Source organism: Fukomys damarensis, unplaced genomic scaffold (assembly GCF_012274545.1).
Source record: "Fukomys damarensis isolate Sample0158 unplaced genomic scaffold, DMR_v1.0_HiC HiC_scaffold_23, whole genome shotgun sequence".
Taxonomy (NCBI): domain Eukaryota; kingdom Metazoa; phylum Chordata; class Mammalia; order Rodentia; family Bathyergidae; genus Fukomys; species Fukomys damarensis.
In genome coordinates, this window is record NW_022900935.1 from 7,079,669 (window position 1) to 7,105,006 (window position 25,338).

Here is a 25,338-nt window from a genome sequence, read left to right on the forward strand (position 1 = left end):
TCCCTTATCAGGAATTGTCTTATTTAGCTGAAGTTTGATTTTTTTTTTAACTAGGAACTCATAGAGGTTCCTAAAACTATTGATTTGATTTTATAAACAAACTTATTAAGATTATGTGTAAAAGTTACAACCAAAGTCAGTGATTTTAAGTCTTACTATATACCTAGCAACGATGAGGTGTACACAAATACACATAGGAAAATGAGTAGATCTAGCTCTTACTATAGTTTTTTTAATCCACATTTGAATATCTAAGTTTTGGTTTCTTTCTGAAAGTTGTTGAACATTTTAAAAAATCCATTCCAGTAATATTTATGAATATTTATAAAATTATTTTGCTTTGCTTAAAATTTTTATAAAATTTTTCCTGTTAAAACAAACTAGATCTTCTCAACTCTTTTACAGTACCAATTGTTATTAGGTAAAACCCAAAATAGATTGATCATTAGTGTGATAGTGATATTATAGAAACTTCCCTTGTAATAAATTTGACCTATTTAAGACATGTAGCTTGCTTTATTTAAAGGGAACAGTGGAGCAAATTATAATTTAGCTGCTTGGGTTACTAGCCAGTAAATTTCATATTAAGGTTTATGTCCTTGGCTGGTGATGGTCAGCCTTTTAGAGATCGAATGGCCAAGCTGCAACCTCAAACCCACATATTGCAAAGTGCCAACACTGCCATTAAACCCGAATACTGAGGTTTTAGTTTAGAAAAAACAAGTCATACATTAACATATTTTGTCTTAAGAGGAAAACACAGTAACAGAGCTTTCAGTGATCCAAACAGCTTTTTATTGACAGGTGAAAGTTTGCATTTGGCATGCATGTGCACAGGTAGTGTGATCTTTGCTGCTGTATGCATGCTGATAATTTCTCAAACCTTTGCTGTGGCGACTTGGCTCACACACCAACAGAGAGGGCCCTGCATAACTGCTGCAGCACATGTGCCATAGACTCGCCACCTCTGTCCTAGGCTGTCTTAGAAGAAATATACCCCAGAGAAGAGGTAAAAAAGTAGATTCATTTTTTTCATTCACTTCTTTTCACGTACTGGAGATTCAACACAAAGCCTTCCCACTGAGCTATATCTGCAGCCTTTACCGTTTCTTTTATTTCTGTTGCCCATGCTGGTCTCGAACTTGCTGTCCTCCTGCCTCAGCCTTCCGGAGCACTGAGATTACAGGCATGTGGAACTATGTCCAGCTTCATTCACATTCATTTAAAATATAAATATCCTGTTTAACTTATATAAAGGAAATGTTATGAAATCAAAATACTAAGATACTGTAGTTAGAAGATAGGTCTACCACAAAAATCCTGTGAAGTAGCTATCTCCCCATTTACTGTTTACCCCATTTTACCAGTGCAGAAACTGGTACACCTTAGTATACCCATGGTCACACCGCAGAGCTGTTATCCAAACCCATCAATGTGGCTCTAAAGGTAGCTCTTCACTGCCTGCCTCGCAAGCAAGTGCAACAACCCTAGTACCAAAAAAATAAATAAAATTTAAAAATTGAGTTAGCTCTTGCCAGATGTGATGGCACATGCTTGTAATCCCAGAACTCAGGAGGCTGAAGCAGGAGGCTTGCTGTGAATTCGAGGCTAGCCTGGGCTATATAGTGAATTCAAGGACAGCCTGACCTGCAGAGTGAGACGCTGTTTCAAAAAATAATTAAAATTAAAGAATAGTCAGCTCTTACCTGTTTTACTAAGCTGTTATTTTTCCTTTTTAAGCAAACTTGAAATTTACACGAAGAAAACACTAAGAAATCATCTCTTTTTTTCTTAAATGTGTATTTAAATTTAGGAATATGAAATAGTGATAGTTTTGGCTTTTAGAATCTAGTTTTTTGGAGCTTGGTACAGTTACTAAGACTTCAAAAAGCATCAACCCTCTATAATTTTGTGTATTCCTGAGAGAGAAAATTTCTGTTGACTTTATTATCATTAGTAAGAGTAGACTGACCCACCAACCCAAAGCATTTTACCATGTAAGCAGGAATGTTATTCATATTATTATTTATAATACCATAAACTGAAAATATCCACATAATTATCCATATAAAAAAGACCAGTTTAATAAATAATGGTAACATTCACAAGGTAATACTATGCAACCTGTAGAAATGACAAATATACATATAGACTAATTAAGAGACATTTGACACTGTTTCGGTGAAATTCAGACTATAAAATAGAATGCTGTAGTCCCATTGTAAATTGATTTATATGTAGACATGCCTACAAAAAAATTCTAGAAGAATATCAACATATTAACTGTGATGATCTCCGAATGGTGGGATTACAATTGACTTAATTTCTATAACTATATCTTAATTTTTGTCATAAGTACTTTACTTTCATAACCACAAAGAGCAATCGCGAATTTTTGAAAGAATAAGAGCGTATTATTTCCTAAAAGAAAAGGCAGATTTCGTCACAAAGCTTTCATAGCAAATGATGTGAAAACTAGCATACGTAAATATAGTACTACAGAATGCAAAAGATAAAAAGCTTTGAAATAATTCTCTCTTAATTAAAACAGAGATTAACATGAAACTTTGTAAAGTTAACCTGAGAAGTAAAGCATAACACGGCCTCCTCAGCCAGTTCTCTGAATCTGTCCCTTTGATGTGTATGGCAAGGTCCAGTTCATTGTGGTGCAGTAAATGAGTCAGTGACTGAAACCCACTTCCCCTCTGAGCACTCTGGCTCGTATGACAGCACAAACCTTCTGCGACAGTGGAAATGTTCTGTCTGCTCTGTCTGGTAAGATAACCACTAGCCCATGCAGCATTGAGCCTTTGCAGTCTAGCTTGTGAATAGGTGAATTCATCATTTGTTTAATTTTAATATAAACTTAAGAGAGCTACCTGCGCTAACTGTCTGCTTTATGGAACAGCGTAAAGAATTGCTTCCAGTATTTCTCATAACTCAGGTCAGCCTAGAAGACTAAAAAGCGCCAAGGGAAGTCAAATAAGTAGTTCCTGTATTCAAAAATGTCAAATCTCTAACTTCAGGAGATATTTGTGTGCTTTTTTCCTGTAATTTTTGCTGATAATATATCCCTGTTTTTGGTAATGACCTAATGTTTCTAGCAGCACCAAAAAAACCTTTCATATTAGAGAATAACTTTATAGTCATCAGTCTTAATAATCAATGGGTCATGTCTGATTTCATAGTTAGATGAATTCTGTTCCTCTAATTTTCTGTTATTAACAGTCATGTTTTACTTTAGGCCATTAGTAGTATCTTCAGAGCTAGTGATTTCATGGGTTGCCATGGCAGAAAAATATTTCTTCACTCTGCCTCTTTGTCAATTAATAGCTACTGTTTAGAGTAAATACAAACATTTCATCAGGGAGAAATTCCTTTCATATTTATTATGTGTTATATAAGTTATTAATAAACTTGAAAAATATCCATCCTCCTTAAAGAAATGCAAATTTAGATGAAGTGTTATATTGTCAACATCAAAATACAAAAATTTTAGGATTTATAATACCTTCTCTTGGCCAAGCAGTGGGAAACTAACTTCCCTATACTGTAAGAATGTAGATACTCTCATACTATAGTTTAAATCTATCAACCCATAGCATTTGTGGTTTTGGATGCTTGACATATTCATTCAGATATGACATTTTACCTTTTATAAATAAATCCTACCCAGGCTTTGGAGAGACACTAACCAGGTAAAGCTGAGAAGGTTATCAAAGATAACAATCCAGAGTCTAAGTATATAGCATGAGCCGGGTATGGTGGCACGTGCCTTTAACCCCAGCGCTCGGGAGGCTGAGGCAGGAGGATTGCTGTGAGTTCAAGACCAGCCTGGGCTACACAGTGAGTTCCAGGACAGTCTGAACTACATAGTGAGACCCTGTCTCACAAAAAAAAAAAAAAAAAAAAAAAATGTAGCATGTACCAGAAAACCTATTCCACATTCCTTGAGGTCTCAGATGCACTATTAAAGCCTTAAACTAGTAGTCCAGAAAATTCAGAGTCTCCTTCTGTTAAGATATTTCTACCATTTGTGGTTTACCTACAGAGTACTACGACAGTACCCTAACTTTCAGTATTTGGAGAATATAGCGTTGTTAAGACCAGTCAGGCTTTCAAGTTTTCCTCTGTGTTTTTTGGGGTTTTTTTGTTTGTTTGCTTGTTTGTTTGGTACCGGGGATCAAACTCAGGTTTCTGCACTTGCAAGGCAGGCAGTGGAACCACTGAGCTAAATCCCTGGCCCTTTCCTCTGTGTTTGAATTCTGCCTCTCTCCCCCAAACAAGAATTATCCTCCCATGGTAACTGTGGGAAACTGGATCCAGGACTCCAAGAATTTGCCCAAACGTATAGATGTTCAAGTCCCTTATACCATACCAAATGGTATAATACTTGGATTTTGTGTACAGATATCCTCCCATATACTTTTAATCATCTCTAGATTACTTATAATACTTAATACAATGTAAAGTCTACATGTTCAGCATAGATGGAATTTTTTTTCAAGTATTTTCAGTCTGGGATTGGCTGAGTCCATGGATGCAAACTAAAGATACACAGGGCCTGTAGGTTCCCATATCCTCATCTCTGAGGTACAAAGCAGTACCTGCCATTCTGGGTTGTTGAAAAGATTAGCAATAATGTATACAAAACACCTCAGCAGTAGTGACCTATCAGTGATAAAACTAATTTTCAAGAGTCTGACACAGATTTGAAACGTTTTAATTCTCTGCATAGTACAGTCAGGGAATCTCTCATCTCCAAAATATGTCCTCCAAGGAGAGCAGGCCTCTTATAGGGTACACACATGGGTACCCTACTCCTGGAAACAACTGAATCTCTGGTTTTTCCTATACGTCATTTTTTCTTCCTCTTCCTTCTCTCTGCATTCAGAAGTCACCTCCCCAAGTCTTAAGGCCTTTTATAGGTAGTCCTTGCAACACAGGAGTTGAGTGCTGTTTTGTCCTCTTTCAACAATTGCTGCCATTTGCTGACCGTTTTCTGTTTTGTCATAGTTTCCCATTTCCTTGCCAGTTAGCTCTTGTTATTAATTGGCTTATATTAAAAACGATCAGGTCAGTTTGCTGGAGATAGGAAAATGTTGAAAAACACAGCAAATAAAATAAAAGCTAAATAAGCAGCAATTGCTATCCAAAACCGTGGATCTTTTAGCAGTGCCTTATCAAAGCAGCTAAACACAGTGTAACCTATAGACATTCCAGCAAATCCACCTGCAATGTGAGCTGCAAATGACACCTGTGGGGAAAAGGAGGAAAATAGAAATAAGTGAAGAAAATGCTAATTGTATTTCTGTTTCATTTTCCTTACTCACACACAGACGTCATAAGAGCGTAAAAGTCTGGAGAACTAGAAAAGTATCAAAAAGATTCCACGGCACAGAGAGGAGGAGATGTTCTAATCTATGCAAAGCTAAAAAACCCATTTCCACCCACTCTCAGAACACAAGACAGAGTTATCATGCTTTGTGATCGTCATTGCGTTTAGGGTGGTTCTGGATAAAGCGCACCAAAGGAATAGGAGTTGAGTGATCACAAGCAATCCCAAAAGGGACATCTTACAGAAATGGGATCCAGAATTAAAATACAAATGATAGCAAACTCCACATTCAAAGACTTGTCCCAGAAAAACTGAAAATCTTTTATCAGTTCTATGTTACAAACTCCAATGAACCCAATTTTCCACTGCTTTATTTCCATCTGCTTTTGACTCTCCGTGGAGCAGGGAAACCCTACTGTCCTATTCTGGAATGGCTACCAATGAGGCAGGTGTGGCAGTGAACAAGTCAAGTGAGAAAGGACCATCCATAAGTTGGATTTGCTCAGGCATTTTCTTCATTTATAAACGGATATTCAACTACCCTAAATCACAACCCATATTTGGTAACCCTTCTTATAAGTAAACAATTTTTTTTTATCTCAAGAAAAGAAACTGAACTCACCGGAGATCCATTTTCAGGGACAAAGAACCTTCTGTAAAGAGCAAATCCCATGTCCGACGTAACTAGAAGGAAAAACACACTGATGAAGTACCCGGATTCTTACCACTGCACCAAATGTTTGGAATCCCCTGTAATAATCACAGGCAATCATAGTTGGGTTTTATTCTGTGTTCTCAGAGCTCTGTCATTCATTAACTCGTTCGTTAGCAACCCTATGAAGTAGGTCCTATCGTTATATTATTTTATGGATTTATTCATCCAACAAGTACTTATAGATTAGCATCTCTGTGGTAGGCGCTGTTCTAGTGCGCAGATGTACAGCAGCTCATAGCGACCTCCCCTGTGAAGCTGATGGTGTAGCTGGGGAGCAAACAAAGCACACAGTGTGTCAAATAGTGCTAAGTACTACGCGGAAAATAGAGAGGGAAAAGAATTGGGAATGCCAGAGGTAGGGTGTGATTTTTGCTTTATTTTAGTTTGGGGTTTTTTGTTTTTGCTTTTCTGAGACAGCATCTCACTATGTAGCCCAGGCAGGTCTTGAACTCACTATGCAGCCCAGGCTGGGCTCAAATTCACAGTGATCCTCCTTCTGGCTGGGTGTGATTTTTAATAGGAGAACTCAGGAGGATCTCCTGAGAATATGACATTGAGGGTGGTAAGGGAGCCAGCACAAAGTCCCTTGGAAGCCTGCCTGGTGTGCTGGAAGACACTAGTGAAGGTGACCTGCTTTTCAAAACGCAGTTCTCCCAAGACCAGCAACATCCGCATCTCCAGAAGACTTAGTGGATGTTAAAGTACTACAAGCCAGAAACTTGAGGAGGAGGGTCTGGTGGATCTGGACTGGAATCAGGGATAAAGTGGCAGGTGATGAGATTAGACAGCTAGCAGAGGATAGATCACATAGAGGTCTTATGGACCACTGTAAGGACTTGGACTTTTATTCTGAGTTTCAGAAAGCTTTGGAAAGTTTTTGAGCAGAGGAGTGACAAATCTAATGGGTGCTTTATAAAGATCATCCGGGCCACTCTTCACAAGTAAGCTACAAGGGAGGAAGAGCAGGAGAAGGAACCAGGGTTGATGGTGCACCGCTGTAATACCAGTTGCGCAGGAGGCTGAGGCAGGGGGGTTACAAATTTAAGGCCTGCCTGTGCAACGCAGTGAGACACTGTTCTTTAAAAAAAAAAAATGGATTGAGGTGGGAGAGACATTGAGGTACCAGGAACAACAGCAATTCAAGCATGATCAAACTAGTAAAGAATGTACAAAAAAGATCAGTAGTGTGAATATTGACAAACTTATAAAGGACTTCTCCCAGACAGAAAAGGTTGTGCTGCTTTTTGTGATATGGTAAAAGGGCTACAACAGACCATTGAATATCAACACAATTTGAAAGGAATATAAGAATAATATTGCCAAACTTGTACATGAAATGAAAATCAAAGAGGAAGAACATAAGATAGAAATAAGCAAACTTTATCAAGATACGCAGAAAAAAGTTGAATTAAATGAAGAAAAGCACAAAAATCTAATAAAGAAGATGGAAATTTCAGAGTTAAACACAAAGTTAATAACTCAAGAAAAAAAGCAAAATGAAATAATCAAACTACAGCTGGAGTTTGATGCCAAACTAGCAAGATTCAGACTAAATCAAAATCATATCCAGATGCTACTATTTCCCCACAGCATCTACAGAAGGAAGCTTCTCAACCTCTTCAAGAAGAAAAAAACAGAGATTGCAGTCCTTTGTAATACCATTCATGATTTGGAGCAGCTCCTTTCTCTTGGCAAAGACTCTCATCTTAAACGTAGACGATTTTGAGTATAACAGTAAATTCATTACTATTTACTTTTTTAAAAGCAGTTGAGGGCCAGGGATTTAGCTCAGTGGTCCTGCCACCTGCTTTGCAAGCAGGTCCCGAGTTTGATCCCCAGTGCCCCCCCAAAAAAAGCAACTGAAAAATTCGCTTCCCTTTTCAACATAAACATACTGTCTAAATAGCCTAAATAATAAATGAGACAGCTTTAAACCAAATAAATAAATAATTTTTCTTAAAGCTGAGGCAGGAGGATCGCTGCAAGTTCGAGACCAGCTTGAACTACATAATGAGACACTGTCTTAAAAAAGCCTTTAGGACAATTAGCATTTCAGTTTCTCCATCTCATTTCGCCCTTGTGTATCTTGGCCCTTCCTACATCTCTGCCTGGCTAGTTCTACTTCCTCGGAGCAGTTCCTCCTGGGTTGCTGCAGTCTTCATACTGAGATAGATAAAAAAAGGCCTTTTTTCCAATAAACCAAATCACTATCCATATGAAAAATTTGACAGACATTTTAAGAGAGATGCTTTTATATTATTTTACAAAGTTAAAATATGAATCTCATTTTTCCCCCAAGGGAAGCTGTTGCATAATTAGAAATTACATCCCATAAAAAATGCTTAATGAAGAATGGTCCTTAAGACCAGTTATCCTTCACAAATAAGAATGTTTACTACTTAAAACTGCATACATGTTTCCAAGGAAATATGTATCAAATTGATATGTATTCCTTAGCTTGTATCTTATTAATGTGATATATGTTTGTTTTGTTGTTGTTTTTTTAGGTTTTATGAGACAAGGTCTCACTATGTAGTTGAGACTGACCTGGAACTCACTATGTAGCTCAGGCTGGTCTTGAACTCACAGTGATCCTCCTGCTTCAGCCTCCCAAGTGTTGGGATTACAGGTGTGCGCTACCACACCCAGCTATGTGATATATGTTTTAATTCTTCTCGTTTTCAGGCCAAGAACTCATTTTCAGGCCATTTCTCATTTTCAGGCCAGGTTAACAGTATATCCTACTAACTTGAACTTGTATAAGGTGTTCATAGGATACAATAAAAGCACATCTCTGGGTTGGGGATGTAGCTCAGTGGTACATCACTTGCCTAGGCATGTACAAAGCCCTGGGTTCAATCCCCAAGTACAGGAAGAAATAAAAAAGAAAAAGAGGTGCTGGGTGTGATGGGGCACACCTGTGTTCCCAGCACTCAAAAGGCTGAGGCAGGAGGATCCCGGTAAGTTTGAGGCCAGCCTGGGCTACATAGTTCAAGGTTAGTCTGTACTATATAGCAAAACGCTGTCGAAGAAGGAGATCATTTTCGTACTTGCCTCACAGATTACACAGATATTTTGAGTTTCTCACATAAGATAAACCATGCGGTCTCTAAGCATGTGTACTACTAGTTTCTCTTTGTTCATTGAAAAGAAAGTTTTGTCCTTTTGTTTCTCAAACTCACAGCGATCCTCCTGCCTCAGCCTTCCGAGTGCTGGGATTACAGGCATGTGCCACCACGCCCCGCTGTTTGTTTCTTCTTTGTAAGTCTTTTTTGTCTATGACTTGTACTCTGAGAGTGACATTTTGGCCGTTCTTTTAAGATCATGATATATGGTGTATCATCTATTGTTCTCTAATTATTTTGTTATGAAACTTTGTTTTGTTTTTCGTATAAGTTAGAAGTTTTTCATAGAATTTTTATACATACTTTATTAATGTCTATTTGTATTACATTAAAATAAAATAAAAGCAAGCGCCAGGGATTTAGCTCAGTTGTTCACTGCCTGCCTCGCAAGTGCAAAAACCCGAGTTCAATCCCCGGAACCAAAAAAATAAATAAATAAAAGCAGGGGGGGTGAGAATTACATAGATATCCTATGCGTAAGGAAAAGGTTTCTGCTGTGAGTATTAAAGAAGAGCATAAGCCATTTCCCTACTATATGAGGTTCCTTCTATAAATTTATTTATAATTCCATAAAAGCAGCAGATTGAGACCTAGATATCTGTCTATCTCTGCCCCTCTGAGATCCTTTCTCTGTCTCCTGAGACTGAAGCCAGGGCCTTGCCTTCACGGTGAGCTACGTCCCATGAACTTGCCATCCTCTTACCTCAGTTTCCCACTGGTTGTGATTCTTAAGACCTCAAGAGGCAGCTCTGCTCCCCCAGCAGCCCTCCTGGCTTCCAGACCCTGGCTCTCGCGTCTCTGCCCACAGTTCTCCCTTACACTTTGTTCTTCTTTCGGAGAAAGAACTATCCACAATATATTATAGACTATAAACCAGTGAGTTATTTTGGCTCAGCATGAAATACTGGCCTTTTTACAGTTAAATGGTTCATACTCTAATCTCTTTCAAAAGCGTGGTTAGTTGTTCCTGGTATCAATATTAGTAGTGGAAGGCTTGACACCAAAAACCACAGGCTTTATCAAGTGTTTCCTCTGCCCTGGCTTTCAAGTCTGATCTGAAGGTCTGTCCTCTTCCCCCAGCCTCCCTGTGGGTACAGCTTTACCTGAAACAGATCCCTAAATTCAAGTTACTACGCATGCCTTTCCTTCTACCTGAAGCAGCCTGCCCTCACCCAGTCTGTTACTGCTTTCACACTCAGCTACATCCCCAGCTCTTCTTCAAAGCAAGACTCCTTCCTCCCTGCTCTGGCATGATGCTAGAATTCTTGGAAATTTCAAGAACCCAGTTAATCACCCTTCCAGTTTCTGAGTCTTGGTATCTTGACCTCCACCCCTTGTCTTCAATTCCCAGCCACCACTCAATGCTTATATCCTAGATCAGTGTGCTTTTTCAATCTTAAAATTTAGAAATTGTGGAAGACGGGGCTGGGGATTTAGCTCAGTGGTCCGGCCACCTGCCTTGCAAGCACAAGGACCCAAGTTCGATCCCTGGTACCAAAAAAAAAAAGAAAGAAAGAAATTGTGGAAGAAGATAGATTATCTCAGTGTTTTCAAGTTTTCCTTTTCTAGATAAAAATATATACAGATTCCAGTTTCTGAAAGAGAAAATCCAGGACATAAAACATAAGTGAGCTACTGTGGTCAGAGTGGAAGGGGCCTCATGGCTCCTCTGACTCTAGAAAGACACAGCAGAAACATATCAGCAAGGTACCTCTCAAAACCACCCCAACTGTCTGAAAAGTCCTCCAGTTACCTTTTCCTGACTCAGAGTGTGACACCAACAATTCTTCCTGACTCTAGTCTGAGAGTCACCCTTAACGTTAGTGTTTGAGAAATACGAAAAGGCCTCCTGAAGCTTGCACCAGGAAAACTGAAAGAGTAGTGTCTACAAAACTCACTTACTTATAAGGGTGATGATCAGTAGTCTGACAATTCCAAAGGCAGGAATCATTTCTCGAAAATTCTTGCAAAGAGATAAATTATAATTATATTAGCTATCTGTTGGCAAATGAAACCTCAACCCCATTCCCTCTTCACCTGACTTTTCATTTAAAGCAATGTTTGAGTCTTAAATATTTGCAAAACAAAGCATGGATGTAACAGCTGAGTTTTCAAACATACCTGGGAAGTAGAGTGTGAGTGTACTTTGGACAACAAAATGATCTATGATGTTTAATTCCATGCTATAAACCAGGTACAATTTCATTAACCAGAAATTAAGTAGAAGTAATATAAAATCAACACTTAACATGTCAATAGATAGATAGGTAGATAAATAAATATTATCAAACTAAGGCTGATAAAATACTTCTAAGCTTTTTTGGTTAATATTCACTTGCTACTTCATCCTCTTCCCAGCAGTAATTAGCAAAGACTCAACTAAAATGTACTACTTTATTTAACGATAATTTCAGAGGAAATTAAAATGTTGATTTAAAAACAATGCTCAGCTTTAGCTTTGAACATTCTCACTCCGGCCTGCAGCAGTCTGTGCTGAGTCAGATACCCCCACGGCAATTTATCAAGCTGCTGCTCCCTTCCCTTCCAAGTTATTAGCCCTTCCCAGGGTGTAGAGGTGCTGAAATTGGAGTGTTTATTTTAAATCAGTTATTTTCAAGCTGTCATGAACATGACCTACAGTTAAGAAATAATTTACATAACTCAGTACACACATAAATCGAACAGTACTTAACCTTAGTGCATGTGATCACACTGATATTTTTTTCTTTTTGTTTAATTTTGGATCACACGACTTAAACTGGGTTCACAACCACTAATGGTTTGCAATCCAAAGTTTGAAAAACATCCTTCTAAATGACTTCTGTATTTGGCACAGTTTTATAATTGCTTGATATTTGTCATCCTAGAATATTTTTAAATATACTTAAATGATTAAAGGATCGAGAACAAATCAAGATTTTAATCTTCTTCAAACAGACTTTTGGCACTTTCACTATCATGTGAGCATTAAAAATGATATGCCAAGGGCCAAGGATTTAGCTCAGTGGTGCCACCCCTGCCTCGCAAGTGCAAGGTCCTGAGTTCAATCCAGGGTACAAAAAAAAAAAAATGATAGGCCAACCTCAGAAGGCAATTTGCATATTGAAATTAAAAGCTTCATCCAGTAAATCTACTTCTAGAAATGTATCCTACCAAAAAATGCACAAATGCAAGATAAATGTAAAAGAATGTGTTGCCGCATTATATATAAATAGGAAGAGCTAACCTTGCCCCACATTACTTTTCAGTGAGATCTCTAGGTAAGTCAGATGCAGCTATACAAAGGATGCTATCGAGTAGCTGCAGATACTGAGAGGGAAGTCCGTGTACTGACACGGAAAGACAGGCAGCTCCCTCGATGGTTAGGATACAGGCTGTAAAGGGGAGGGCATCCTGTAGTATTACTGTTAGTCAGCTCTTGAACACACATAGGAAATGTCTGATGGGAGATTTTATATATAAACATACATTACATAGGTAGACATAGATACAGGGGTGATTGAGAGATATGGTGAGTGTTTACATTTTTTAAAACTTTATTTCAGGAAAAGACACATTGCCAGGAAAAATGGGACAAGTGTGTTCAAAGCCAGGGGGACTATTTTGAGTATTTGGGGAAGGATTATTACCAGTGTGTCTTGTACTGTAGTAATTTTTTTAAATTTAAACATTCACCAATATCTTATGATCACCTGCCATTGATCAACCGTTGACTGCAATTTCCGTCAAAAACATGACAGTATGTTTTCATCCACCTTATTCACCAGATCTGGCACCATGCAATTTCTGGTCTTCTCTAAAATCAAAATGACCAAGAGGGCTAAATGTCTTGGATCAATTCAGGCATCAAGGAAGTCACACAGAGCAACTCAAGACACGAAAGAAGACTTCCAAAGCAGCTTCAGAAAGCGGCAAGAAGGATGGAATAAGTGTGTTCAAAATACAGCGGAGTGTTTTAGGGGGTTAATGGCAATGTGATTTTTACCAAAATAATTTTTAAATTCTTAAATACTGCATTTTTTAGCATACCAGATAGGTAGACACATAGATCTGTTGATCGATACTATATTGGGGATCTTAACTCTCTTTTATTCACTGAGTTTTATTTAGTCCTCATTACTTTTAAGATGAGAATATAAAATACAGAAGGTAAACTTTGGTAGCAGTGATTCTCATAAAGAAGATTAGTGCTCAGTAAATACTGACAAATGAAGATTCTCTGGACCAAACAACAGTTTTTGTTCCGGGACAAAGGGCTGGGGATGGAACATTCATTCACCTAGCATGTGCAGTTCCGAGCCTTGGGAAAATAACAGCGTTCATAGACCCCATTCCCCCAGTTCTTACCACTAGAACATTCATAAAATAGCCTCCCATCAAGGCATAGACTCCTCCTGAAGCACCCACCAGAGATTTGAGCGGGTCAAAAATAGAACTGGCAAGGGAACCTGAAGAAATAAAGCACATGACTATAAGAATCATAAAAAAGAAATCTTTCTAACTTCCCCAACTTTTCTGAGACATTCTATGTTTTATAGAAAAGCAGTCTAATAGAGACAAGAGCACAGACTCTGGAGCCAGACTTACCAGATGTGTGATGTGAGGAAGCTACTTAGCCTCTCTCTACCCTAGTTTCCCTAACTACAAAGTAGGAGTATTAATGGAGCTGACCTCAGGGGATTGCCAGGAGAAGCAAATGCGTTTTTACACATGTAGTCCTTAGAACTCTGCCTGGGATATAACGTATACCTGTGATTCACAGTGTCCCTGCAGTTGGTCAAAACTATCAAAATATCTGAAACATTCCGTGTTTTATCATCTATGGGCTATCTTTGTCCCAGAGCCATGATGCAGCCTCAAAATCCTATCAAAATGCCATTCAATTAGATTCCCTAAACAAGATGAACTATATTTCCCAACCAATCTTGCACAAAAACAAGGTTTTACGAACCACCTTACACAAACTCTAAAATGTTCTCTCTGTACTGTTTACTTCCATTACCTGGTCTCCTCCTTTAACACCTCCCTTCGTTCCTTAGGGTACAATATAATACCATTCCTACTTTGTGCAAAAAAAGACCTAGGAAACTGATACTAGATGAGCAAACAACTATTACTATAAAAGGCAGACTGAAACCACCATGTTTAACATGTAGTCAGGTGCGGCGGCGCTCACCTCTCATCCCAGCACTCAGGCAGCTGAGGAAAACTGCTGTGAGCTCAAGGCCAGCCTGAACTGAACTACATAGTGAGACCCTGTCTCAAAAATAAATAGGGAGGGAGAGAGAATGGGGTAAAATCAAAATTATTTAAAAATAAATAAAAATATGATAAAATGGCTGGGATGTAGCTGAGTGGTACAGCATGTGTTTAGCATGTATAAGGTCTTAGATTCAATCTTCAGCCCCAAATGAGTAAGTAAAATATAATAAACTTGCTGTAGTGCTCGCCTCGGCACCACATACACTAAAATTGGAACAGTACAGAGACTAGCATGGCCCTGCACGAGGATAACCCACAAATTTGTGCAGCATTCCATATTTTTAAAATAAAGAAATTGGGCCAGGGATTTAGCTCAGTGCTTCTTCCTCCTGCCTCACAAACACAAGGTCCCGAGTTCGATCCCTGGTACCAAAACAATAGATAAATAAAAAATTTTAAACTTGCTATAGAAATACTTAGGAAGAAGTGACTTTTTCAGCATAAAGGCAGTGGACCAGTTATTCTGAGAAAGAGGAGTTAGCTTTTTGTGGGGAGAGAGCAGTATTGGGGATACTCGGGGCCTTTTGCACTGACTGACATTCCCCAAAATTGTTTTTTTAATTTTTAAATTTTGAGACAGGTTCTCACTAATTCCTAAATTGTCCAGGCTAGATTCAAACAAACTATAATAGTTTACTAGTATAGATGATAATCGCAATTCTGAATTTTTAAAGAAAGGCCTTTCTTGAACTCAATTATTGCTCCAAATTAATGTTAGGATTTTTTTCTTTTTCTGAAATGAGAATAGAACCCAGGGCCTTTGCACTGAGTTACATTCCTAATCCTTTATTTTTTTTTTATTTATATATTTTTTAAGACAAGTTCTCACTAAGTTGCTAAACTGCCCAGGCTAGGCTCAACTGTACAGTCCTCCTGCCTCAGATTCCCAGGATGACGGGGTTACAGGTATGTGTCAGGACTTATTTTAAACCTGGCTTCAGGATTTGGTGAAGAAGACGTATATAATTGTGTGTGTATGTATACATGTACATGGTATAAACATATGTACAATCGTATGTATGTGCCATTATATAACAATATAAAACATGAGTGATGGCTCATTTAAAGGTTAAATGTTTTATAGCGGTGTTTTCCGGGATGATACTGTTGCTACTTCTTTCCTGCCTGACAAGATCGTGTCCTAAATAGTTTATAAATGCATCACTGATTTTGTGTTAGTGACAATATAACCTATCCGTAGCTGGGTAATGCCCTTTTTGAGTCAAGACAGGCTAACTGGGAAGTTTGAGCCCAAAGGCAAAATCGATCTAAACTGCCAAAGCAGGGGCAAAAAATTCCTAACATGCAAAAAAAATAAAAACAAAAGGCACTTATTTCAAAGATTTGAGGAACAAGTAAGTTTGGTTTGAGCAGCGTCCAGAGAATCAAACGTACCACCACCAACAAAAAAGGACACCTGTCAGTCACTTTCCTGCCACTGGGACAAAATACCCAACACCTACAGCTTGAAGGAGGAGAGGTTTGTTTTGGCCTCACGGTTCCAGTCCATGGTCACCAGGCTCCAAGACAGAAACAGCATGGTGGAGGAAGGCAGGCTGTCCAGCCCGGCAGCCGGAAGACAGGAGCTGGGCTGGGGTGTAACCCCTCAACCGTCCGGCTCCTCCTCCTAATGGCACGTTCAGCTTAGAACTCAGCCGCAGATGAACCAGCTGATGAATATGGCCCTCCATGTCCCGGTCCCCTTCCACACACGAGTCTTTGGGGACATTTTAGATTTAAACCATAACAGTACACAAAAAGATAAAGAATTTACATAAGAATTCGGGTGTTGGGCTATGGATTTAGCTCAGCAGTTCCACCGCCTGCCTTGCAAGTGCAAGGACCAGAGTTCGATCCCTGGTACCAAAAAAAAAAAAAGAAAAAGTGTAGCTCCACCCCAAAAAATAAATTTTGGGTGAAGAGATTCAGGAGATCTCAAATACATAGGTAAGTCTGAGCAGAACCACACTGAGGCCCTGATATTTTCATCGAAGAGCACTTAGATGTGTGCCTGTTAGCGCGCTTAATGTGCACGCCTGTTAGCTTGCCTCAAGGAGCAATTTCTTAGCATTCTCAGCGTGAAACAAAGTTCTTTAGAACGCTGAACCTTTCAGAGCATTTGGGAAGTTTAGCGTGTTTAACTTCCCCCAAAGAATGTTAAAATCACCAGTTTGAGAAATCAGAGAAAAAAAATGACAACATCAAGGCACAATATGAGTAAAGAGGAAGGAGTTTACAATGATGGATAAAGACAAAATAATTGTGACACTGGCTTAAAACAGATAAATATAAATGGAAAAATAGTAAGAGAAAAATATAGATTACTAACTGGATAATTTTCAGAAAGTAGTCAAAACCACTGCTCTGAAGCTGTGTCCACGGTGAGTTTCTTCAAAGTTTCAAAGAACTATTTAAATGGTTTCTGAGTATAGACAGGGAGAGTGTGATCTGAATTCTCTTTTTTAGAAAGATAGCTTTGATCCTCAAGTCTGACTACAAAAATATAAAGCAAATATAAATTTTTCTTGGCCGGGCGTGGTGGCGCACACCTGTAATCCCAGCACTCGGGAGGCTGAGGCAGGAGGATCGCTGTGAGACCAGCCTGGGCTACATAGTGGTTTCAGGTCAATCTCAACTACATAGTGAGACCCTGTCCCAAAAAAAAAAACAGAAAAAAAATTTTTTTCTTACAAATCTAATAAAGGAAAACGCGTGAATGACTAAAGATCCATGAGGAGAAGTAGGTGTTGCACAAAGACTTGCATACAAATGTTCATTGCAACTTCTTCTGTAATAGCCTCAAATCGGAAACAACTCAGTGTCTGTCAGCAGAAGAATGGATGAACGGAGCAAGGTTTGACCGCACGGTGAAGCACTACCCAGCACAACATGCGGCCAAGAACTAACAGGCAGCATGAGTAAACCTCGGTTCTGCTGACTGAAAGCAGCCTGACAATAGATGGGATACACTCTAGGACTCCGCTTTATAAAATTCTAGGAAATACAAACTAATCTATAATTCCAGAAAATAGATTGGTAGTTGCTGGGGCGGGGAGGATCGCAGGAAACATCTGGGGGCAGGGGGTGCGATGCCTGAGAAAGCCTGGCCTCACTTGCCTGCCTTGCTTTGTCGTTCTCCGAAATTCCTTCATATATGACGTAGGGAGCATCACGTAGAATATTGTCATGCTTGTATACACACATCAAGCTGTACGCTTTAAATGTGTGTATTTTATTGTATAGCAGTTATACCTCACTAAGCAAAGAAAAACAAGGCGCAGATCCTGGAGCCCCGCCCCCACAGGTTTTGATTCGGGGGATCTGGGTGGCCCCTGATGTCCTCGGTTGTCAGGACTTAAGGTTGTGGTGATCCTGGCTGCCAGTCAGATTGGGGGACATTGGGCTGCAGTTCGGGCCAGCACACTTCAGTCTTTAATGTGTGTGAGAGACGCCTTGCGTTTGTTAAATGAGCATTCTGATTGACAGGTCTGATCTGGGGCCACCATGCAACGATCTAACAAGCTGTCCGGTTGTGCTGCCTCTGCTGGTGCGTGGCACGTTTTCCCAGAGGCAAGGATAAGGGAACTAGAATTATATCACAGATGAAGGACTCTAGCTAGGGAAGAACAGCAAAGCCGGGGAAGCAATGAGGCCAAATAGTGGAGGGTAATGAAGACCATCTGTGCTTGTTTGGACTTTCTTTTGGCCACTGTTAATTGTTGAGTAGGTTTAGGGGAAATGATCCAAACAGCCTGTAAAGGAAAGCCTGGAATGGGATGGAGATTCCTGCCAAGAAGCTATTGCAAAAATAGGCAGAGGATGTGAACAGGTTATTCACGTTCTTCCTTGGCTTTGTAACTGGGACAGGGCTGAGTCCACGGGTTGAACTTAAGCCATGGGACAAACATGGATGTAGCACCTGGAGCCAGGCAGGATCTGATCATCACAAAAGGTTTTCCAAGGCAGGAAAAAAGAATTACGTGAAGAGACAGAAGGAGAAGGTGCAAAAACAGAATCCAAAAAGGTAGGAGGGAAGTTGGGTGGGAAGCTATGTCACTAAGCCTTGTCAGCTGTCTCTCTCTCTTTTTTTTTTTTTTTTGTACCAGGGATTGAACTCAGGACCTTGCACTTACAAGGCAAAAAGTGGTACCACTGAGCTAAATCCCTTGCTGTCCGTTCTCTTTTGTTTGTTTGTTTTTTCTTTTTTGGTTCCGGGGATTGAACTCAGGACCTGTGTTTGCGAGGTAGGCGGCAGAACCACTGAGCTAAGTCCCCAGCCCACATCAATTCTCTTTTAATGTGGATCTTGACAGCTTCCTGCTCTCCACCGGGGCCTCACACATTCGATTCATGCAGGCTACTGCTAAGCTATATCCCCAGCCCAAATTTGTCTCTCGAATTCAGACTGGATCATATCACTTCCCCAGATTGTTAGTTTGACACGTAAAGGGCTTCACGATCTGGTTTTGGGCCTTTCCTCAATGCATGTGCCCTGTGCACCAAAGTGCTTGCAGTTTCCAATTGTGCAGAGCCCTGAATGTAGTATCTGAGGATAGGCACAATGATAGGCTTTTCTTCAGGAGCTTAGATTCTAACCTGTGTTCTCAAATTCTCTCTAGTGCTCAGTGCATTCCCTAGCACAATAAACCTCGACTTAAGCCCACTATGAATGTCAGCTTCCTTTGCTTTAATCCTAAGAGCCCAGAAGGGTTGCTTCCATGTCACCCTTGGAACACTGACCTGCGATCACTCCCGCCAGGTACACCAGCCCCACCCGGAGGCCTTTGTGGACCATTTCCAGGGGAATCCCCAACACAAGCTGCATGAAGAGATTCCCCACGATGTGCTGCACTCTGCAGAGACAAACAAACTTGTCAAATATTCACGCACATTTTCCTTGGGATGTGTTGTTTCTAATTAAGGATTTGCTAGAATTCCTTTTCTAATTATTTTGGTGGGCAATTCCTTTTTGTTTTTCCAGTACCAGGGATTGAACTCAGGACCTTGCACTTGCCAGGCAGGTGCGATGCCACTAAACTACATCCCTGATCTTTTTTTTTTTTTTTTTTTTTTTTTTTTTTTTTTTTTTGGTTTTTTGAGACAGGGTCTCACTACATAGTTGAGACAGACCTGGAACTCACTATGTTGCTCAGGCTGGTCTCGGACTCACAGCGATCCTCCTGCCTCAGCCTCCAAGGGCTGGGATTACAGGCGTGCACCACCACACCTGGCCCCTGATCCTTTTTTTTTAAATAAAATCTTGCAGTCACTCTGTTTGCTGTTACATGGTGGACTGCCCCACTCTGCAGGTGTACTTCCTTTCCTACTTTTACTGGGCTCAAACTTGCTCTGCAGAGCCTGTTTCTTTTCCTAGCTTTAATAAAACTTTGCTATATTTGAAATAAATACATAAATAAATAAAATCTTGCGTGGTGTTTCAATATGTAAAACCAATAAAAGGGCATTTTAGAAGTATAAATACATTTTGTAAGTCTAACAATTATGAAACATGGATTAATGAAGCTGATTTAAGAAATAAAAACTTGAAATTTGGGGTTAGGATGACAGTTGCACTCGTCAGCCTCAGCATTTGATTTTATTTCCATTGCAGTTTTGAAAAAATCCTAATTCACTGAGTTTAAATTTCAGTAATTCTTTTTAGTTTCAGTAGACTTTTAAAGCTCTATTTAGTTTACATTTCAATAGATTTTTTTTTTTTTTTTTTTTTTTTTTTTAGTCTCGCTATGTAGTTCAGGCTGGCCTAAAACTCACAGCGATCCTCCTGCCTCAGCCTCCCCAGTGCTGGGAACACAGGCGTGCCCCACCACTCCCGGCAAGGTAAAATATTTTTAAATAGTATTCTTATTATCTTGCTTACTGAATCCCCAAAGCACTTCTGGAGAATCTTTAAACATAATTAGAAAATTTTTCACATTAGAGTAACCCTTCATTTAGTTGTCACAGCATAATTTTTATTTTTTAAAAGGAGATTTCACATTAAACCAAAGTTCAAAACCAAAATAGGCACTGGATCTTCCATAGTGAAGCAGTTTTCATACTTGTAAGGAGAATACTTTTGCATCATCATTTACTTAACAAATACCCATCATAGAAGAGGGTCATAGAAGAGCTCCTCTGGCGTATCCTGCAGGACAGATTACGTACCTGGATGGCCTTTCATGCACCCAGCCTTAAAATCAGTGTCCAAACTATCTTCAAAGACCTATGAGTGGTGATACGAATTCAGCACAGAATAATGTAGCAAGAACAGCTCTGCAGTGGCACCTCAATTCAGGAACACTCTGGTTTGAAAACAATTTGGTTCACACACAGAAGTGTTGGCAAATTTTTTGTTTTGGGGGCTGGGGATTTAGCTCAGTTGTTCCGCCACCTGCCTTGCAAGTGCAAGGTCCTGAGTTCAATCCCAGTACCACAAAAGAAAAAAATATTTTCATTTTAAATAGCCGGGTGTGATAGCACACACCTATAATCCTAGCGCTCAAAAGCTGAGGCAGGAGGATCACTGTGAGTTTGAGACCAGCCTGGGCTACACAGTGAGTTCCAGGTCAGCCTCAACTACATAGTGAGACCCTGTCTCAAAACACCAAAAACAAAAAATTTTTTTTTTGTTTTTGTTTGCAAACTGTGCATCAGGTGACAAACACAACCACAGCCATCTTTCCAACACGTGGTAATCTTTTCTAAAATTGTACAACAAATTAATTCTTTGAACTGAGGTAGCACTATAGTAGTGTTTTGGAGACCTAAACATTAAAACATTTTAAAACATTAAAAAAAAAAAAAAAGATTAGAAATATCTGCTCCTAGCCAGGTATGGTGTTACATACCTATAATCCCTAGAGAGGCTGGGGCAGGAGGATCACCACAAATTTGAGGACAGCCTGAACTGCATAGGGAGACCCTGTCTCAAAAAAAGAAAGAGAAGAAGGGAGGTGGGTGGGGGAGGAACAGGTTAAGAGTGCTGATAGGACTGACAGGAGACCTTTTTGTGGGGTACCAGGGGACTGGGGACCATGTCGTTGTGAGGCAGGAGGCGGAACAACTGAGCTAAATCCTCAGCCCCCTGAGGAGACTTTTGAGAGAGTGTTATGGTTTGGGTCCAAAGCCTCCTGCATCCATAGGTGGGGCTTTTTCGGAGGTGTCTGAATCTAGAATGTGTGTTGCAGAGATGAAGGGTGTGAGATTACTAAATCAGTCCACTGATCGGTTTGGAGCCCTAATCCAGTAGCCTGAATACAATATAAGGGACAAAAAGAGACTTTTTTTTTCTCCCTTGTTGCTTTTCTACCTTCTGCCCACCATGAACCGTTTCTCCTGTGATGCCCCTCTGCCATGTGCCACTCTGCCTAGGAGCCAGCCAATTACGGACTGAATCCTCTACAGACTGAGCTAAATAAACGTTCCTCCTTTACCTTTGGGTGTCAGGTGTTGGGAGCAATTCTACATAATTTGGGGAAAAATCATTTCTCAATTAAATTACAATTGCTTGGCCTAGTCTTCTTGCCTACAGGCCAGCTATGACGTGCAGAGACATAACTCCATTTTTGCCTCCGGTCTCAGCTGAGACCTTAGTGATCCCATGATACTGTGACACTCAAGGGCAAGATTACATCAGTCGAAGACATCCTAGCTCTTTGAGAATTGAGTAGAAAGGTCTCTCCTGGGGAGGGACAAATTCCTTATCAGTTTAACTCACCCCATCTATGTTGTAAGAACCACCTTTGCTCATCTTACCATCCTAGTCAGCATTAGATCCTCAGGGGCTGAGGATTATCGCTACCCTCTGAGTCGTCTGTTACTCCCTGTGGACCCAATACATAGGGACAAGCTCGGGTGCCTTCATCTTTGCTGCTCAGAGCAGCACTGATCAGTCCCAAAGCTCAGCTTCTTCCCTAAGTCTGGTTTCCTGTCTTTATTCATTAATTTACCTTGTGCTGTTGTGGCTCACAGGAGACCAGGACTCACTGCAGGGGTTCTGGTTACGTCCCCTTTCCCTGTTCCCTGCATTCAGGTATTTTTTTCTCAGCAACAAGAAATGTAACTAAGACAGAGAGCTTCTATCTTGGCAAAAGAGAAGGACACATCAGTCTTAGGAGCTGTCTCTCCCCTTTCTCTTTCCTTTGAATGTGACACAGCAGCCAGCTTGCAAGCATGAAAGACCAAGGGAACAGCAGAGAGGCCACAACAGGACCAAGAGCCCTGGCTTCATTAAACTGATAAACCAATTGCCTACTTCTGAACCTTTCCTATGAGGAAAAATGAGCCTGTATTTATTTAAGCCTCTGTGAGTTAGATTTGCTATTTATATCTAAAAGCATTTCTAACTTATGCACCCCATATATGACATGTCCCACACAGCCTTGCAAATTCTTTAGTGCCTTAGTGTGTTTGCATTATATGAACCTCATAGCTGTCATGTCTTTTAATCACAACCACCTCGTGAATTAGGTGTCATTCTCCCATTTTACAGATGAGAAAACTGAGACACAGAGAGGTTAAGTAGCTACTGTGGGAAAAAAAGTAGCTATTGTGTACTATAATAGTATATGACTGCCTTACTTTGCTACTTTACTGTTCTCCCTTAAAATTTTGAAGTCCTTAAATGCAGAAGCCACATTTGCTCAAAACATACTTGTTAAACAGAAAACCAAAGTGTGGAAATATCTACAGAAACTGGGCATCTGGGGATTTCTATCCCTGATTTAACCCTCTGAGTCCTTCATCCTGCCACGGATGCCTCTTTAGCCACTGGTCAAAGGAGCCGTCTGGACCGGGCCAGTCACACAGATGAGGTTGACCCATCTGACACCACAGGACCCCACCCCAACAAGCTGCACAGTGATGTAGTGGGAAGGGGGCACTGGAGACACTGAGTGAGGTCATGAGAAGCTGCCAGCATTTAGGAAATGGGAAGCAAAACCAAAAGGCAGGCAAGTACTACCTGGGTCATTTCAGAGAGACAGCAGTGTCATACACGCATCAAAATGTTTATGAATTGTCTTCAAGTGTGGAGACTGGGAAGCGGGGTAGACTGGTGATTCAGTTTCACCGTTTCATAACCTAAAGAGAACAGTCAGCATCCAACAAGTAGGGGTCTCCTTTCGGCTTGATAATGATTTGGTCTCATTAGTATTGCTGTGTCAGTACCAATAGTCGGCACTTCCGATGCAGTGCACCGGTGGGTCAAAAAAGTCCTCACCCCGACTCAGTTGCGTGTCTGTATCACAGCCACAGCTGGGCGTGGTGGCGCACGCCTGTAATCCCCGCACTCGGGAGGTTGCACCAGGAGGACCGCCATGAGTTTGAGGCCAGCCTGGGCTAGATAGTGAGGCCCTGTCTCAAAACAAACAACCCTATATTATTACAGCCACAAAACAGTGGGAGAGATACCTGCCTCCTATGTTGCCGCCAGAGTCAAACGATAATGGACATGAAAGTGTCTCATCAGTCATAAAGCTCCAGACCCAAGTTGGGGGTTCCAGTTTTTCATTCCTTACCCAGCATGCACCAGCATGTACGAGAGGAACCTCCAGGCTTCCTTCCTCTTGTCAGGACGGTAGGTGAAGGGACTGTCCAAGATGCCTGTGTCCAAGGTGATCCACTGTTTCTGAGGCTTCCACACGGCATAGTAAATAAACACGGCCAGCTGAACCGAGGGGGCAGACAGGAAGGTTAACCACACCTGCTCCAGAGACGGCCCCCGAAAGCCCGTGGCATTCTGGTGGGCTCACGGGTGACAGCAGCTGAGTCTTTGCACCATCCCCCACCGGGGTCTTAGCCCGCCGGCCACCGTGGTGAAGAGCAGCACTCGACCAAATTGTAAAGAAGGCTGTTTCTAAATTCCCTTCCCTCTGCTTTTCAGCACCCTACTGTATAGCACTGTCCTCTAACACGCATCTTCTTTCGTACCCACTGCCTTCACCCTTCCACCCTTACCATCTGCTCTTTCATTTACAAGTACAATTTTTTGTTTGTTTGTTTTTCGAGACGGTCTTGCTACTGGCCTCGAACTCACCATGATCCTTACAAGGTGCTGGGTTTCATCCCGAACATGGCCAATAAAAACAAATCACTTAAAAATTAATAAAAACTGAACACCTGTAAGAGCAGGTAATCTCGGCACCCGCTCCTGACCCAACTACAGGAAAAGGCCGTCCCTAGCATCCACTATCTTAGCAATCATTTTATCCCTGTGACCGCATCCCTTTTTTCTCCAGCCCTCCTCCTCATCCTTCATACAGTCCTGGGAAGAAAGCTGCGGCATCGATGGGATTTTAGAGGATGACGCTGGGGTGCCATAATGCCCCTTAGGTCACACCCCGTAGGCAGCCTCGCTCTGGGCTTCCAACACGGGACATCACAGAGCAGGAAAAAATGCTCTGCCTCAGGAGGAGCCCGGCCCTGATGCAGTCACTCAGGCATGCCCTCGGTCGAGTCACCCACCTCCAAGTAGGCTGACCAGATCAGAGTCTGAGAATACACCCCCTGCTGCCCCCTCGACACATCCCTAGAGAGTCTTACCTTTGCCCTCTGAAATTTGAGGCAGCGTATGATGCTCCTAAACATACGGCCCTAGACAGACCTTGCCAATCAATCTGATTCATGAGATAAAGCCAATCTGCGACTCCCAAGATATTTTGGTTTCTGAAGGCGACCCTGCCGTCTAAGATGAAATGAGGCCACTGAAATTACAGTTACTGATGGCAGGGGATTTGAGAATGAAACTCAAGCCTTGGCTGGCAACGACTGCACACGGGAAGCCACAAGGGGCAGCTCCAGGAGGTGTGGGGTGGAGGCTCCGCGCGTGCTGTCCTTGTCCCTGCCACGCCCTCCCCAGCCTGGGCTCCTGACCTGGGTCCTGCCCCCCCTCGGCTCGC

General features: G+C 41.0%; 2 protein-coding genes, 1 non-coding gene and 1 pseudogene across 6 annotated transcripts in view; 2 read left to right on the plus strand and 2 right to left on the minus strand.

The window, feature by feature from the left end:
• Window positions 1-1,129, minus strand: part of Gja9 (gap junction protein alpha 9) — a 3,291-nt gene extending 2,162 nt beyond the window's left edge. The window contains 1 exon segment of the mRNA XM_033767223.1: window positions 1,105-1,129. Within this exon segment, the coding sequence (XP_033623114.1) occupies window positions 1,105-1,129 (25 nt within the window).
• Window positions 1,130-4,189: 3,060 nt separating this feature from the next.
• Rhbdl2 (rhomboid like 2) overlaps window positions 4,190-25,338 on the minus strand; it is a 37,392-nt gene continuing 16,243 nt past the window's right edge. For 3 of the 4 annotated variants that reach the window (XM_010625852.2, XM_010625853.3, XM_010625854.2), the window contains exons 3-8: window positions 23,959-24,107; window positions 19,181-19,293; window positions 13,526-13,626; window positions 11,081-11,141; window positions 5,961-6,022; window positions 4,190-5,257 (exon numbers count right to left, since the gene is read on the minus strand). In XM_010625852.2, the coding sequence (XP_010624154.1) occupies window positions 5,078-5,257; window positions 5,961-6,022; window positions 11,081-11,141; window positions 13,526-13,626; window positions 19,181-19,293; window positions 23,959-24,107 (666 nt within the window). In that variant the 3' untranslated portion in view covers window positions 4,190-5,077. Of the gene's footprint in view, window positions 5,258-5,960; window positions 6,023-11,080; window positions 11,142-13,525; window positions 13,627-19,180; window positions 19,294-23,958; window positions 24,108-24,982; window positions 25,333-25,338 lie in introns of those variants that run through there. The other variant, XM_010625855.2, reaches the window with a different exon arrangement.
• On the plus strand, window positions 6,872-7,855 carry LOC117287370 (annotated as a pseudogene).
• Window positions 14,621-14,723, plus strand: LOC117287393. The gene has a single exon (XR_004518716.1). It is a non-coding gene; the product is annotated as a U6 spliceosomal RNA (small nuclear RNA).